This window comes from Hippoglossus hippoglossus, chromosome 3 (genome assembly GCF_009819705.1).
Source record: "Hippoglossus hippoglossus isolate fHipHip1 chromosome 3, fHipHip1.pri, whole genome shotgun sequence".
NCBI classification, from domain to species: domain Eukaryota; kingdom Metazoa; phylum Chordata; class Actinopteri; order Pleuronectiformes; family Pleuronectidae; genus Hippoglossus; species Hippoglossus hippoglossus.
In genome coordinates, this window is record NC_047153.1 from 6,336,939 (window position 1) to 6,351,399 (window position 14,461).

Genomic DNA, 14,461 nt, shown 5'->3' on the forward strand with positions numbered 1-14,461 from the left:
CTGGAGAAAGGATTGCTGAGCATGGCTCCATCAGATCTGTGTTTCCTCCCTTTGGGCATGAAGAGGAATCTGATAAATCGTCTCAGTGGTGGAAACTGTGGGTCAAAAACTTCCATAAAGTCCTGATACAACTGTTGTGAAAGTTTGAAGAAGTTTCTGATCTCATGGACCTTTGAAAACTACATCTACCTGAAGTCATGTAAACACAGAAGAGAAATTAAATTATTTATCACATTCATTTCTACAAGAAAATCCATGAAAATGTTGTTTTCATCTTTGGGCTCTGGTGGAATAAAGTCTATTTCAAATCCAAATGGTCATTAGGCTCCAAAATGTTATGTCACTTTATTATTGGTCTTTATCTGCCCAGGCTTAGCGCGCCCTCTAGCGGGAGCCCGGAGGCACCATGGCTGGACCACAGGTTCAGGGATAAAGCTCCTGTGAAGCTTCAGGTTTCAGATGCTGTGGTTTGTCGTGATGATCAAATAAAATAAAACACACACTGATAAGTCTGATGGTTCAACTTTATTTCTCTGCAAAACAAACATGAGGTGCACGAACAGAAATGAAGCAGATTATTGTTCAAAAACCAAGACCTGTAAAAACCTTTCAACTGTTTTAAACTTTCATCATTTTGATTCTGTGCCGCTTGAATTCAGCATTTAATTCCTCCTCCAATCATCTTTTCATTGTTTACTTCCTATTATAAACGCTTCATGTCTTAATTCGTGCATTTTGTCTGACTACTCCTGATAAAAAGTTGTTTTTTTGACACACATGAATCCATTTGCAACACCCACTGTGCGCAGCGACGTGCGTCCCATCCATCCCGGGTCTGGTGCCTGTAGTTGGGCTCGGGGTGATTTGAGCTCTTTTCTATGACTGCGTCTGCGTCGCAGCTCATTGGACCAATCGCGGCGCAGCAGAAGAACCACACACCTGTATAAAAGCAGACTCCAGGTCAGCTGTCATTCAGAGAGGTGTGATGAAGATGAGGGTCCGCTGAATGGCGCCAGAGACGCTTTACGCACGGGGTGTTTAGGTGGATTCTCGTAGCCTGTGCGCACAGCAGAAGCTCTGGTGAGGCTGCAGGTCTCTGACTTTAAAGATGGATGGAATAATGAACTACAGCGGAGCTCTGAACCTGAGTTCTGCAGCCGATGGGATATTTAGTTTCGAAGACATCGATGTGAGCGCGGACGGGAGCGCCATCCTGAGGATACTCATCTCCGTGGTGTACTCTGTGGTGTGCGCGACGGGTCTGGTGGGGAACCTGCTCGTCTTCTTCCTCATGAGGTTACGCCAAGGTCGGAAGAGGTCGAAGATCAACGTGTTCATCATCAACTTGGCGGTGACGGACTTCCAGTTTGTCCTCACGCTGCCCTTCTGGGCCGTGGACACCGCGCTGGACTTCAGCTGGCCGTTTGGAGACGCCATGTGCAAAATCATCCTCTCCATCACCGTGATGAACATGTACGCGAGCGTGTTCTTCCTCACCGCGATGAGCGTGACCCGCTACTGGTCGGTGGCCTCTGCCCTGAAGAAGAAAACCTACCGGAGGTCGCGGTGCGTAAAGTGGGTGTGCGCGGTGCTGTGGGTGGCCGCGACCGTGGCCACGGCTCCGACTGCGATCTTCTCATCAGTAACCGTCGTCGCCGGGGAGAAGCTCTGCCTCCTCCGGTTCCCTGAAGGGCACGACTGGCTCGCCCTCTACCACATCCAGAAGATCCTGATCGCCTTCATCATCCCCATGCTCATCGTCTGCGTCAACTACCTGATGCTCCTGCGCTTCGTGAGGCGGCGGAGCATGGGGACCAGCAACCCTAAGCGCAGGTCCCGGGTCACCAAGTCTGTGGCTATAGTGGTTTTATCCTTCTTCTGCTGCTGGATGCCGAACCACGCCATCACCTTCTGGGGCGTCCTGGTCAAGTTCAACGCGGTCAACTGGGATAAGGCGTACTACCTGGTGCACACGTACGTGTTCCCAGTCACCGTGTGCCTGGCGCACGCGAACAGCTGTTTGAACCCGGTGCTTTACTGTCTGATGAGGCCAGAGATCAGGAAGATGCTCAGCAGTTTGTTCTGGAGAGTGTCCACTCCATCCGCCAGCCGGGGCTGCGCCACGCGCTCTTTTACGCAGGGCGAGACGCCGGCTGTGGTTCCTCTCCAGATTATGGACAACGGAGAGTACACGCTGTCCATCATCGACCGGAAAGGAGTCTCCTGCTCCAAAACGACCCCGAACACCAGATAAACCTAGTGAAAACTCGTGGAGTCTGATGCTTTTACTTTGCTCTGCAGGTGTCCCACATTACATTACAACATTTTACAGGACACTTCATCGTCATCTTCATCATCATGGTATAGATCATGTGAGGAGGTTGAACTGTATTTGTGGCATCTCTGAATCCTAAAACTGTGACCTGTTGATTCCACTGATGGAATAAACCGACGTGACAAGCAAAAAGGTGGAACAGAGACACAGGGACAAATGTGGAGAAATGTCCCTCACTGGAATAGACCCTGGGACGTGGAGGGATCTGAAAAACAAATTACTGCCATGTAAAATGTGGGATCTTGAAGAAGGACCCATAACGGACAAGAAGATTAAAACAGAATCATGTTGCAATGTTTTCTCTTCATGTGGCTTCACCCTGTAAAGCATCTTTGTAAATAAAAGGCTTTTTTTCCCATCTGAGGGGATAAGTGGTTGATTCTTCTCCCCCAGCAGATCAGGACATTTCACTGCTTTCATGTAAAACAGCAGATATCACATAGTTTAACTTCACAGAACATCTTCAATTCTGGGGCATCTTTAAATACACGAGTAGAGAGTTTCTATAGTGAACCCATATGATCCATATTCTGTGTTATGAGCATAAAAAAAGCAATTCCTAATACTCGATCCTTCAGGCACATTAGAATACACTGAACTCATGGATGGAATATTTCAGACACGTTCATCACGAGCTGTTAATGAAGGGTCCGTCTGCACTGGTGTGCCTGAGGTGACCCAGGAGAGAGGTTAGCAGCAGCTGTAAAGATTCCAGCTGTCGCACCGACCTGCTCCACGACACTCGGGCCGTCAGACTGAGTGAACACGAGGCAGCTGAGCACCAGGTCCGACAGGCTGTCAGGTTTAATGAGGGTCTCTCCGGGTCCCTCTGTCCGTCTCCTTGTGTCCAGAGACTGTCTGTCCAAAGTGTCCAAACTACAGCTGGGCCATTGTGGATTCCTGGGGCCGATGTTGGGGAATAAAAATGTCAGATACTGATAACATATTGGCTGATATCATTTTGTTTAAAGCCTTTTCAGCGCTTATTCTGTAAAATAAAAGTTTTCATATCAGCAAACAAAAACACCAACATGTCTGTGAAAGGCTCATATCATCATATTCTTATGAATCAACTAAAAACAGGTCCAGACCCCATGGTTCAAATCAGCTTCCCTCTAAAGTAACGAGTATTGAGAGTCTGTTCTCAGCTTCTATACATTCAACTAATTAAAAATCTAAAAGTTCCAGAAGAGTTTTCATGGATTTAAATCCTAATCTACATCTCAGCTTTCTTTCATATTCACATGTTGGTGAATTAAAGATCCAATTCCCTTTATGACAAATACAGGTTGTATGAATAGTCTCACTCATAATGGAAGAGTTCGACTTGTAGGTGGAAAACTACGAGTTCATTGTTGAAAATATCAACTTGTTTTTCAAATGTCTAAACAAAACTAGGTCTGAGTTCGATGATGTCACAGAGTTAGTCGTCATGGTGGTGGAGAATATAAATTATAAAGAGATGAGATTTGTGTCTTTAACTTATTTAAATCAGTTTTAACTGGAGATATCTGATGACTCATTGATATGTGATGCATTTGATTTCTCAAAATAACAACAGAGGGAAGTTTGAGTTGTTGTTTTTACTGCTTGTATTTATCTTATTTTTTATCTTAACTTTTTCTTAATGATACAAATCATCATGCTTCATTTACTATATTTAATTAAATATTGAACTATATTTCACTTTTTTGACCTTCTATTAGTTTAATTTATTTTATTATTATTTTATTTTTGGACCTTGATTGATTGATACTAATTAATATTTAGTGTAGAACTACAATCACGCAGATGTTAAAAGCAAAATTTAATCCATATTCTTTCATATTTGTCTCATTAATCTCAATGTTCTTCAGCATCTTCACACATCATCACGTTATATCAACTGTTGTGTTGACTATTTATTCTCTTTAATTCTGTTTGTGTGTCTGCTGCACACATTTGATTCTCTCAGTGAATCTTATTACATTTGCAGCAGTGACATGAGTCTCATTTCCCCTGAACTTCATTCATCCCTGAACACAAACATCCAAACACCCGTGGTGTAGAAAGAAATTATGAACACTTGACATTTTACTTTTTTTCTGAAACGAGATGTGAAAATCAATAACACAAATATGAAGTATTTAGGTGGAGACATTTATTAAACATCCGGTGCAAATGAAATCAATAAAGTTTTTGGTTTGACGGGGAAGTTTTCCGGTTGGAAAAGGGATTGTAATGGGGGGTTATTGATGCCAGCTGTCGGGGGGGTTGACTGAATCTTTTGTCGTGTGGAGAACTGGATAACACCAGCGCAGGATAAAACACTGGGAGGACAAATCAATTACAAAATATATCTCCCTCCTCTTTGTTTCCTTCAAGTCAATACAGCTGATAAATGAGGCCTTTTTTCCGAAAGATACGAAAGTGACAGGTCATATTTCTGCAGCATTGGAGAAACTTTCTGAAGTCTGGGTAACAATCCTGTGTTTTCAACACAAGAACTGAACTTAACTCCTTTTGTTTTTCATGCCTCCCTTTTTTTAACAGTTGCATCTCTGCAGTTATTCATTAAAAAGACATTTGCAGACATATGTTTACATGTTTTATTCGTCAGTGTATTACATCTTTACACCTCATCAAAAACAGAACAAACTGACATTCATCGGTAACACTGGGACGGAGCTGACTTACTGTAAATCATGTGCATCCATACGACTCATCTTCATAATCCTTCAGTTACAGTTTTCGTCTTGAAAGTTTTGTGAATGTTTTGCCAGCAGTATTCAATGCACGCCCTTCGCTCTGATGCAGTGCACGTTCAAAGGCATGCAGCCGTCTCACACTGTGGCAGGTTCAGTGACATACTTTTACTTTTTTAAAATTTGCCTTGTGAATGCCATGAAAATACGGGAAAACTACTAGAATACTGAAAGGGTATAAAAAAGCTACTTGACTATTTACAAAGTTCAAGTTAATTTTTGTACAAGGTAAAAGTGCATCAAATGTTTAAAGACCATCCTGCTTGTTTTTCCAAGACGAAAATATTAATAAGTAAAGAGGTGAAAGTTACATATTTGGAAGATTCGTCTCTGCAGCGAAAGATCAAGAAAGTCTCTCGAAGTCAAACATCGTGAATCTTCCTCGTGTTGTGGAGACGTGTGTTCAGGTTTGTTTCTTTATAAATTATAACGCAGGTCGACTGAACATGTTGCAGATAAAAATCTTTTAAACATCGAATTCAATATACAGAATAGTAACTTTACATTTGCCGTAGCTTTCGGGTGGCGAGTCACCCTTGAGGTTTTTAATGTTTTTCAAAATTTACCATAAGAGTTAAATAAATACACAGAAGAGACAAGAGAGTGATTGGCCGACGCTCGCCTCAGGGGGACAAACACGCGGCCGGAAATTCTTGGAACAAATCAATCAAAGTTCGCTCTTCTCTTCTTTTTTCGAAGTTTGAGCACGAGCCTGGAAAACGAGAGCTCCGATATCTGCGGAGGGACGACACGAGGGCGGTAAATACATGAAGGAAGGAGGCCCTGACGTCGTGACAGTGCAGGAACGCTAAGTGAGTGTGACAGTGCTGACTCCTGGGGGGTCAGGGGTCGTGGCGTGGGACAGATCCAGTGCACTGAAAAAAAAAAGAGAAGCCTTTGCGTCAGCGATCATCTTAATGCGGAGCTGTCGATGCAGTGCCACTGTGGTGGTGTTGGGGAGCAGGGGGAGGTGGGTTGGTCCCTGAGTGTTGGGTCCCCTGTGGAAAAGGTGTCTGCTGGGGGCCCTCAGCCTGCGTTACCGCTCTTCTGCCACCTTCCCGTTCACTGGCGGCTCGTCGTCGTCTCTTCTCTTCTGCCTCCGGAAGAAGCCGAGCTAAGAGGAGGTTTCAAACACGCAACAGTCAGCCAAGAAGTAAAGTTAGAGCTTCAGTGTCAGGCACAGTGTCGGTGTGTGAACCACGGCTGCTGAACACAGGTGATAATTAAATAAGGAAAGTTTCAAATCTAAACAGAAACTCCTCTGCAGACAAACAGCTCTGTGTGGCTGACATCGTGCTAACATGCTCACAGTGACAATGCTAACATGCAGACGTTTGAAGTAAAAGCCTGTATTCTGCTTCCAAATGTTAGATAACTACATTAATTAACCTGTTGATTTGACATCTGAAGATGACATTTTCAAAAAAGTTTTTTTCTGACATTTGTTGGATATTTAATTGATTAATTTAAATAATTGGTACATTTATCTTTTAAATGACTTACACTCATAAACACACAAACATCAGGAGCAGTTATGTGCTCAGAGGCTGATCTGCACCTGAGAGCCACCAATTCTATTGTTTTGATTTATTGATTGATTGAATTGATATATGATTTGATTTATGTTTTTAAAATGTTGATCTTTTATAGAGCTTCTCGTTACCTGGGCAATTGTTTTCGCAAATCCTAGCTCCAAAGAAAAATAGGTCTCTTTATGATCTTCAGTGACCTGGAGTAAGGGTGTGTGTTTCTGTAGCTGTACGGTTTCACACATTAGGGGAAATCTTTTTTAGTAGTTTTGTTATATTTTTTAAATGTTTCATTAAAAAATCTATGATGTAGTATCACTTATTCAGACTTGGGCTGTTTGCAGACAGACGTTACCTCATTCTCTACCAGAGGGGGGCAGTCTGACTCTACACTGAAGAACTGCTGTGACTTTAGTTCAGCTTCAACCTGAGACTATTTATCACATAAAAAACTAAGTAAAGTACAAAGAAGAATGTTTACAATTGTTTTTAATTACAATATGACCTTTTTTATTATGTTTGAAATGATAAATAGGGATTGAAAAGACCAGCAAATACATATTGTAGATCTTTATACAATACATTTACTGATAATGAATGATTGCTGATGTGATGTCTTACCTTCCACAGAGCGAGACTGAGCAGGGCTAACAACAGGAGTCCTCCCAACGTGCTGCCAACGATGATCCAGGTGGGGATCCTGTAATCGCCCTCCTTCCTGATCTCCAATATTATCTGTCACACAAAATGAGATCAAACCATTCAATTTCATTTCGTTTTTTTAATTTTAAACAGAACCCAATGCCACGTATTTCTGTCTTAACGTGCACATTTTAATGGACGACTCATTGAAGCACAAATCATAATCAGATTTACCACAAAATCCATTTCCCTTTTCACACAAATAATGCATAAGGCACTCAGCTAAAATAAATCAGTTTCCTCATGCAAACAGTAAAGAGAAACTGTATAAGTGGTTGTCCTGGCCAATAGATGGCAGCAAAGCTCAGCCTACACGTCCAGACTTGTACATGTTGTGCCGCTGGTCCTTTCGGTCCCTGAGCACCACACAGCACGTGAGCTCCAACACCGACCTCCACTCTCTGACTCTACTTGACTGAGGCAGAGCTCACTCATGTTGTTTTAGAAAAGTGGGCCAAACGGCAAAATATGTCATTGTTTAGTTTGAGATAAAATGTTCCATTACATATAATAAACATGTTAAATTCTTTCAGTTGTTTCAATACATTGCAACGACTCATCGCCTGGAGCTGGAGACACGTTATTCACACATGGACGGGATTAGAATCAAAGAGAGGATGCGTCTGATGACATTAGGGATGGGTTTGTGAACTTGGTCTTTGAGTCCGGTCAGACTCGGGGCAGAGGCAGTTTACAACATCAGCAATTGTTGACTCACATGTCTGACAGGCCTCTCTTCATGTAGAAACATGGGGCTGGAGGAGGGCAGCTCCACCGATGCACTGGTTACCAGCTCCAGGATTTTAAACTTCAGCTGAGGAACAAATCCAAACAAGCGGTCAATCTTCACAAACACATGACGCAGCTCGTGTGTGTGTTGTTGTTAAACTGGAGAAATCGTGATCATTCCATGTTTGGATTACACTCACTGCGTGTAAGGTATCTATTCGTAGCGCTCCTGTGATTCTGACTGCAATTTCTCGGTGGGAAGCCACATTGATGGAGCACTGGATCGGCAGAGTCAGGGTGTTGGATCGGTTCTGTGAGTAGAAACCAGACATTAGCCTCAAGGAAACAAAAAGCAAACACAGACAATGGAGGAAATGAACTCTTATTTTGGAAATGAATTTGGCTGTTTTGTTTTTTACCAAGCGGGAGAAGCGTGTGAGGTCCTCAGGTGACGCTCTGCTCTCTGCCACATGCTGAGGTGGTAAACAGTGAGTACCATCTCTCTGGGGGGTGACAGGAACGTAAATATACCTGTTAGTCTGCTACAGTGTCATGTCTGCAGGCAGAAGCTGTGTCTAAATTCAGTGGCTGCATCCTTGGGAGAGCAATTATGTCACACAGGCGCAACTAGGCTGTCTCATTTTGACTGCTCCTTCAAATGTGGCCGAGCAAAAAAAAAAGGATCTGACTTGTGGATCCTTCTCGAGCCGACCTATCACAGGATTTATTGAGAGCCAGTGATGAGGCTAACAAGCTAGCTGTCTGGGTGGCTGAGCTGCAGTAAGTGCAGCAGCTCAGAGAACCCAACAATGCAGCGGTAAGAGCAGGACTAGCTGGTGACGTAAAGAGGAAATTATCCGTAGACCAGGCCACTTCATTTCAGTTCAGTTCAGCAGTTTATGCAGACCATGTCGAAGGCAACCCCTCAATTGGGACACAGCTGAAATAATATTATAAAAAAAGTTGTGTATTAAAGGAAACATTTAACGTCATGTGATATATGAGATGAACAAGTATCTTTCCAGTAAGTTAGCTACAAGAGCTGAAGTGTATCTTAGCATAAAGACCAGAGGCCGGGGGAAAAGAAAGCGACTTTGTCAAAAGATTTAAAAACTATGTAAGTTTGGTTGAACCATGTGAGATCAATGTGAGAAACTGAGGAATTAGTTGTAAACTGTTGTGGAACGGCTGTCAACAACTATGTTCAATGGAAAGTGGCTAAAACTTGCTTGAAAAGTTACTAAATGTCAACGACTGATGATAATCGACATGCTAATTAGCATATCAATGACATGATTGCATCATCTGTGCTCAAATCAAACAGTATTTTTAAAACACAGTTGAATTCCCAGTAAAGCTTCTCTCGTTTTATATTTTTCTATTCCTGTTGTCAAACACCAGACGAGTGTGAAATAGAAACTTCAAAGCTGGGTCAACGTGTTTCTCCTCCCAACAACACAACCCGCGCGCCAATCCCGGATAAACAGGGACTGAAGAGATCAAATCTACAATGGGCCACAAATACACGAGGTGCAACTAGATTTGTCGCTAGGTCTTTGTTGCAAAGTCAGTAAATTAAATATAGCGATCGCAGCGCTAAGCTGGCAACACGGCCTTAACCCCCCCATTGACGTAATAGAAACTTTTATTTTGAAACAGCAGCGCCAAAGGGAGAAACTCGACACTAACACATCACTATTTATAACAACCATATACGACTTTTACTGAACAACTGTGACCACAAGAGACAACTGCGTGATGATTGTAGATGCTAAAAAATAAACTGACTAAACCCCGAGTCTGAGCGGCCATTGTCCAATCACAGCGTAGCAACCTTATCTAGGCACTGCAGAGGTGTCAAGCTCTGGATTCTTCCACTTGTTGAGGTGAAGTGAATGACGCTGCAGTAAAAGCCTGTTTGAAGGGAAGTGCTTTAACCCTCTGGAAAAGTGTAAGAAAAAGATTAAAGCGTGTGTTGTCTCCTCCATCACAACATCAGCATGTTTAACTAACCTTACTACCAACAGTCGTCACAGAACGTCCAGCATTTCATACTACTACTACTACTACTACTACTACTACTACTACTACTACTGCTTCTACTACTGCTACTGCTAGAACTACACTGTGTTGTTACATGTAACATTAAAAAGGCCCAGTCACAGTATCTTTTATGTACTTTTCTCCCACTGAGTGAAAGCTAATCCAAACAGACTCTGTTGGATTAGAGTTTACACTCCAGTAACTCCAGCTAACACACAACTATAATGACAGGTTAAACACAAGCTCAGAGGTGGAACAATGTCAAAAATGAAACAACACTATGACCTTACCTTTAATTCACACTATAAAACTATGGCTACACTGCAGAACTGTGCAGATTCTTTATATCTGTGTCCTACAAGGATCATCAACCTCTTGTTTGAGGCAGCTTTTCTCTTTTGCACGGTATTATTTGAGCATGACTGGTTTGACCGTCTCTGTGTGTCTGACCTGTGACTGACTGGCATCCTGTCGTATGCGATCCGAACCTTTCATGCAATGTCAGATGGGTCTGACCTGCTTCTGTCTACTTTTGTCTGAAATCAGGGACCCAATGTTTAAAAAAATGACCAATTAACAACCGAGGAGGATTTTGTTTGTCTGTTGGTCAAAAACTAGCCAACTGATTTCTATCAAATTTAGCCGAGGGGTAAAGTTTGACCCGAGGAAGATCCAGGATTATTTATTCCAAACATTATTGCAAACTGCATCATCTGCTGCATAGGGACAGAAATATTGACAAGCACAATAACAGTAACTGTGGGTGCTGAGGTTTAGCAAACGGTCAATAAGCTTGAAATTTCATTCTTTACCTTGGGCAGTTGGAAATGAATTTAATATAAGGCCAAAGTTTCCAGACCATGACAAGCTAAAGCCGCAAAGCCCCTGAGAGTGTAATAAACTGAGCAGGGATTTCAAATAGAAGAATGTGCTATTAATCTTTCATAAGTGACAGATTCTCACTGAGGCGCCAAACTCACCTGATCAATGTGGAAGTCAGATATCTGCAGGAGTTGGTTCCCATTTTTCGTCATTTCTGGGATCTCAATGTTCAGCTGTAGATCTTTCACCGGAAAGTAGCCGAGGTTCTGGATCTGAGAGACAACAGAGCAGAAACTGTGAATTATTTCTGATCCTGTTGCGTAAATTTAAATCTGGATGACGATGTTGTTGGCTCTTACCTGGAAAGTGAAGTTGACAGGAGGGCCAGTGACTCCAGGCTCCTCCAGCGACAGCTCTGATTTGATATCACACCGGGTCGGATTTGAATCCCTTTGGAAGCGAAGAATCAACGTGGACAAGCAATGTGTAAATAATAAATCTTTAATTTATTTGGAGGCATATTGCTATAAATAATGTGACGCTAAATACATGATAAAAAATAACCCATTCCTACGATAATATGAGAATAAAGTCATAATTTTAGGCTAGATGTCATTTTAGAGGGTGAACATCAGAAGATCAGCCCGTCGCCTGCATTATAATGAGGAATGTGGAGGATCTTGTTAAACACACATCAGCACATTATCATAAGTATCAGGAAAGATTGATCTATTCTGAATAAAGACAGAACCACACTGACTTTATCTAAAGGAGGAAGTTCTCCGTACTGGTTATCTCCTCAAGATAATATGACTTTTATCGTTAAACTAAAACTTTATTTTGGTAATGTTGTGACTTTCTTTTTCATTAAATCTCTTTTTTCTTCAGTATGGCCCAAATACTCCTTCGCACATTCCAGCTTAAGTATGTGCATTTAATTTTCCCACACTTCCCAGAAATCATCTAATCACTTGAGTTACTTCGAGGTTCACTCCTCAATCACTTCACCGTGCTTTGTTTGGAAAGAGTCTGAGAGATAATTGACCAACCTAGTGAAGAGAAGGTCTCCCTCGTATTTCAGAGAGTAATAGATGTCATTGAAGTTATCAGCTGTGCTCATTTCCTCGCCGTCGCTGTTGAGAGAAGGAGACAAAAACATTTAAACAATGTGAGAAGTGATGTTACAGTGGGACACCAGATGAAATATTTTTCGCTGCAGCTCATTTGGGGTTTCAGCATTTTAGCTTATCTCGAGTGCAGCACTTGGCGGTGGGAGTAATGAGTGTTTGTTATTTCTTTTGTGTCAGTTAAGGACAGTTTCTCTCCATGTAAAGAGGGGACCATATAAAAGTGTCCACATTTCTAAATACAGGGAAGAGTTAAAATTGATGTTCACACCTGCTGGCCTCCAGGATGACCCTGACGTGCTCCAGAAAGACGGTACGACTGAACTCAAACTCCAGGCGGAACGAGACCTACACAGCGGAGACAATAAAGTTCAGAGGAATAAATCACTCATTTATTACATGGCCTTAAAAACAATATGATATGTTCCTTTAGGGGTTTTACCTGTTTATCATCATTACATTTCCTATAACAAAACACTAAAAGCACAAGTCAAAGCTTCTTCAGTACAGTGTATACCCTCTGCAGCAGTAAAAGTCCTGCATTGTGGATTAAGAAGTACAGCCGGCAGTAACCTGCTGTAAGTCTCAGGCTTTGACCTCAGGCAGCCGGCTGCACAGTTGGTGCTGCTTAAAGAGAGCCAGGGAATTTCCCCCATGGTTGGGGACAATACCATAAACACAAATCGACATGAAAACACACACACACACACACACACACACACACACACACACACACACACACACACACACACACACACACACACACACAGTAAACACAAGTTTACTTGTTTGAGGGTAAAATTCAAGCAGAGAAGGAGAAAGGAGAAAAAGAAGAGAGACCGTCAAGGACAGAAGAGACCAAATGGAAAACAATGGAGGAATTCTAAACAAAAACAGAGGGAGACCTTTAAGTCTGAGAGGAGGAGAGGGGAGGAGAGGAGAGGAGAGGAGAGGAGAGGAGAGGAAAGGAGGAGAGGAGGAGAGGAGGGTTGATTGGCAGCAGAAAGCCGAGCATTGTTTACAGTCTTCTGTGCTGTAATGAAATCCTGACAGATTCTGTCTGACCATAGCGAGAGGCATAACAATGTTTAATGTTGCTTCCCTCCTCCATTTACACTGAGTTCTCCTTGACAGACCACAGACATAGAGCACACTGCACATCATCTTTTCCTATTTGTGGAGAAAGTCTTCCTTAACACCAAGTTCTAGAGAAGAAAAGTTTTTGTCCGACCTATTTTCAAAATAGTTAAATGGAAGAAAACCAGATGAAAACACACACATACGCATAAAAATACGCAGACACACACACACATGTATGCAAGTGGTATGTGTTTGGAAGAAATTACTGTCTGTGGCCAGAGGATGTTTTTATGCGACTGCATAGTTTAACATGGAAATTCAGTCAGAGCCTGAAGCTCCTGTCCCTCCTCTGGGTTGACATGGCCTGCCCACATCACTGGGCCACAGTCACTGAATGATTGATTGAAAAAAACTAGTATCCACCAAAAACACCAGCAAGAAAAACCTCACTTTGCTGCAGCTGTAGTAAAGTTTACAGTAAATCAAATTCAACCGGAAAAGTCAAACATGAGTGCAAACTGGCTATTTAAAAAAAAGGCTTGTCCTCGGGTCCCAACTTTCCCTCAGCTCAACAGTGGTTTTTTGCTGGATTGGCAGTGGCACCACAATCAGCCTTGTTTAACTCTGTGCAACATTTTTAAAAGGTTCTCGAACCAGAGCAGATCAGCCTTGTGGCTCTGGACGCTGTTCAGGCCGAATGAGTGGGTATGAATCACTCAGGGAGTCTGAGCGGTGACCAGAGTCCTCTCGGTTCAGTAGCTGGAGAGTGCTACAGAGAAATGTGGTGATATTTCCATTGCCAAGGAGACGACTATTGTTTGTGATAATGACGTGGTCCTGAACTCCTTCAATCTCTTTCATTACTTCATTCCTTCGATATTTGTCAGCAGATTTTGTGTCGGTATAGTAAGAGAGTCTGAAGTCCGAAAGACAAGACATCAATGGAAAAGACTGATGATGTGTGATCCGCTCGCTGTTTAATAGCTTTTAACTGCAGTGTGATGTACGATCAGTGTCGTCCCCATCACGGTGAATTCAAACATCACCCTCATGGAAATAAAACTTGAGGCAGTTGCGTACACACGTAAACTGGAAAGTGCAGAGATCCATAAATATCTTTGACATTACAAGCCTGTGGAAAAGCTTGGGAACAGCATGTGAACGTGAGAATCAGGAACAGATGAGAGAAAAGTCCTCTCACCTGGTGCACAAGGGGAAAAGTGGTACATTTTAATAACAAAGAAAGAAGTTTCTTCCTCTTGTTTATACCTTACAAGCTCTATCTGCATTTTAAATAAAGTAATTATAACCAAACAAGACATTTTAATTATTACAGTGAATAGAGGAAGA

At 42.3% G+C, this 14,461-nt stretch overlaps 2 protein-coding genes across 3 annotated transcripts in view; one reads left to right on the forward strand and one right to left on the reverse strand.

Annotated features, from left to right (window-relative positions):
* The first annotated feature begins 863 nt into the window (after positions 1 to 863).
* On the forward strand, positions 864 to 3,516 carry rxfp3.3a2 (relaxin family peptide receptor 3.3a2). The gene has a single exon (XM_034576572.1). The coding sequence runs from the start codon at positions 1,109 to 1,111 to the stop codon at positions 2,252 to 2,254; it is 1,146 nt and encodes a 381-aa protein (XP_034432463.1). The 5' UTR covers positions 864 to 1,108; the 3' UTR covers positions 2,255 to 3,516.
* A 1,394-nt stretch (positions 3,517 to 4,910) lies between these two features.
* itga11a (integrin, alpha 11a) overlaps positions 4,911 to 14,461 on the reverse strand; it is a 57,689-nt gene continuing 48,138 nt past the window's right edge. For both annotated transcript variants that reach the window (XM_034576557.1, XM_034576548.1), the window contains exons 22-30: positions 12,303 to 12,379; positions 11,954 to 12,037; positions 11,264 to 11,354; positions 11,063 to 11,176; positions 8,459 to 8,542; positions 8,240 to 8,350; positions 8,029 to 8,124; positions 7,230 to 7,343; positions 4,911 to 6,193 (exon numbers count right to left, since the gene is read on the reverse strand). In XM_034576557.1, coding sequence (XP_034432448.1) covers positions 6,116 to 6,193; positions 7,230 to 7,343; positions 8,029 to 8,124; positions 8,240 to 8,350; positions 8,459 to 8,542; positions 11,063 to 11,176; positions 11,264 to 11,354; positions 11,954 to 12,037; positions 12,303 to 12,379 — 849 coding nt within the window. In that variant the 3' untranslated portion in view covers positions 4,911 to 6,115. The remainder of the gene's footprint in view (positions 6,194 to 7,229; positions 7,344 to 8,028; positions 8,125 to 8,239; positions 8,351 to 8,458; positions 8,543 to 11,062; positions 11,177 to 11,263; positions 11,355 to 11,953; positions 12,038 to 12,302; positions 12,380 to 14,461) is intronic.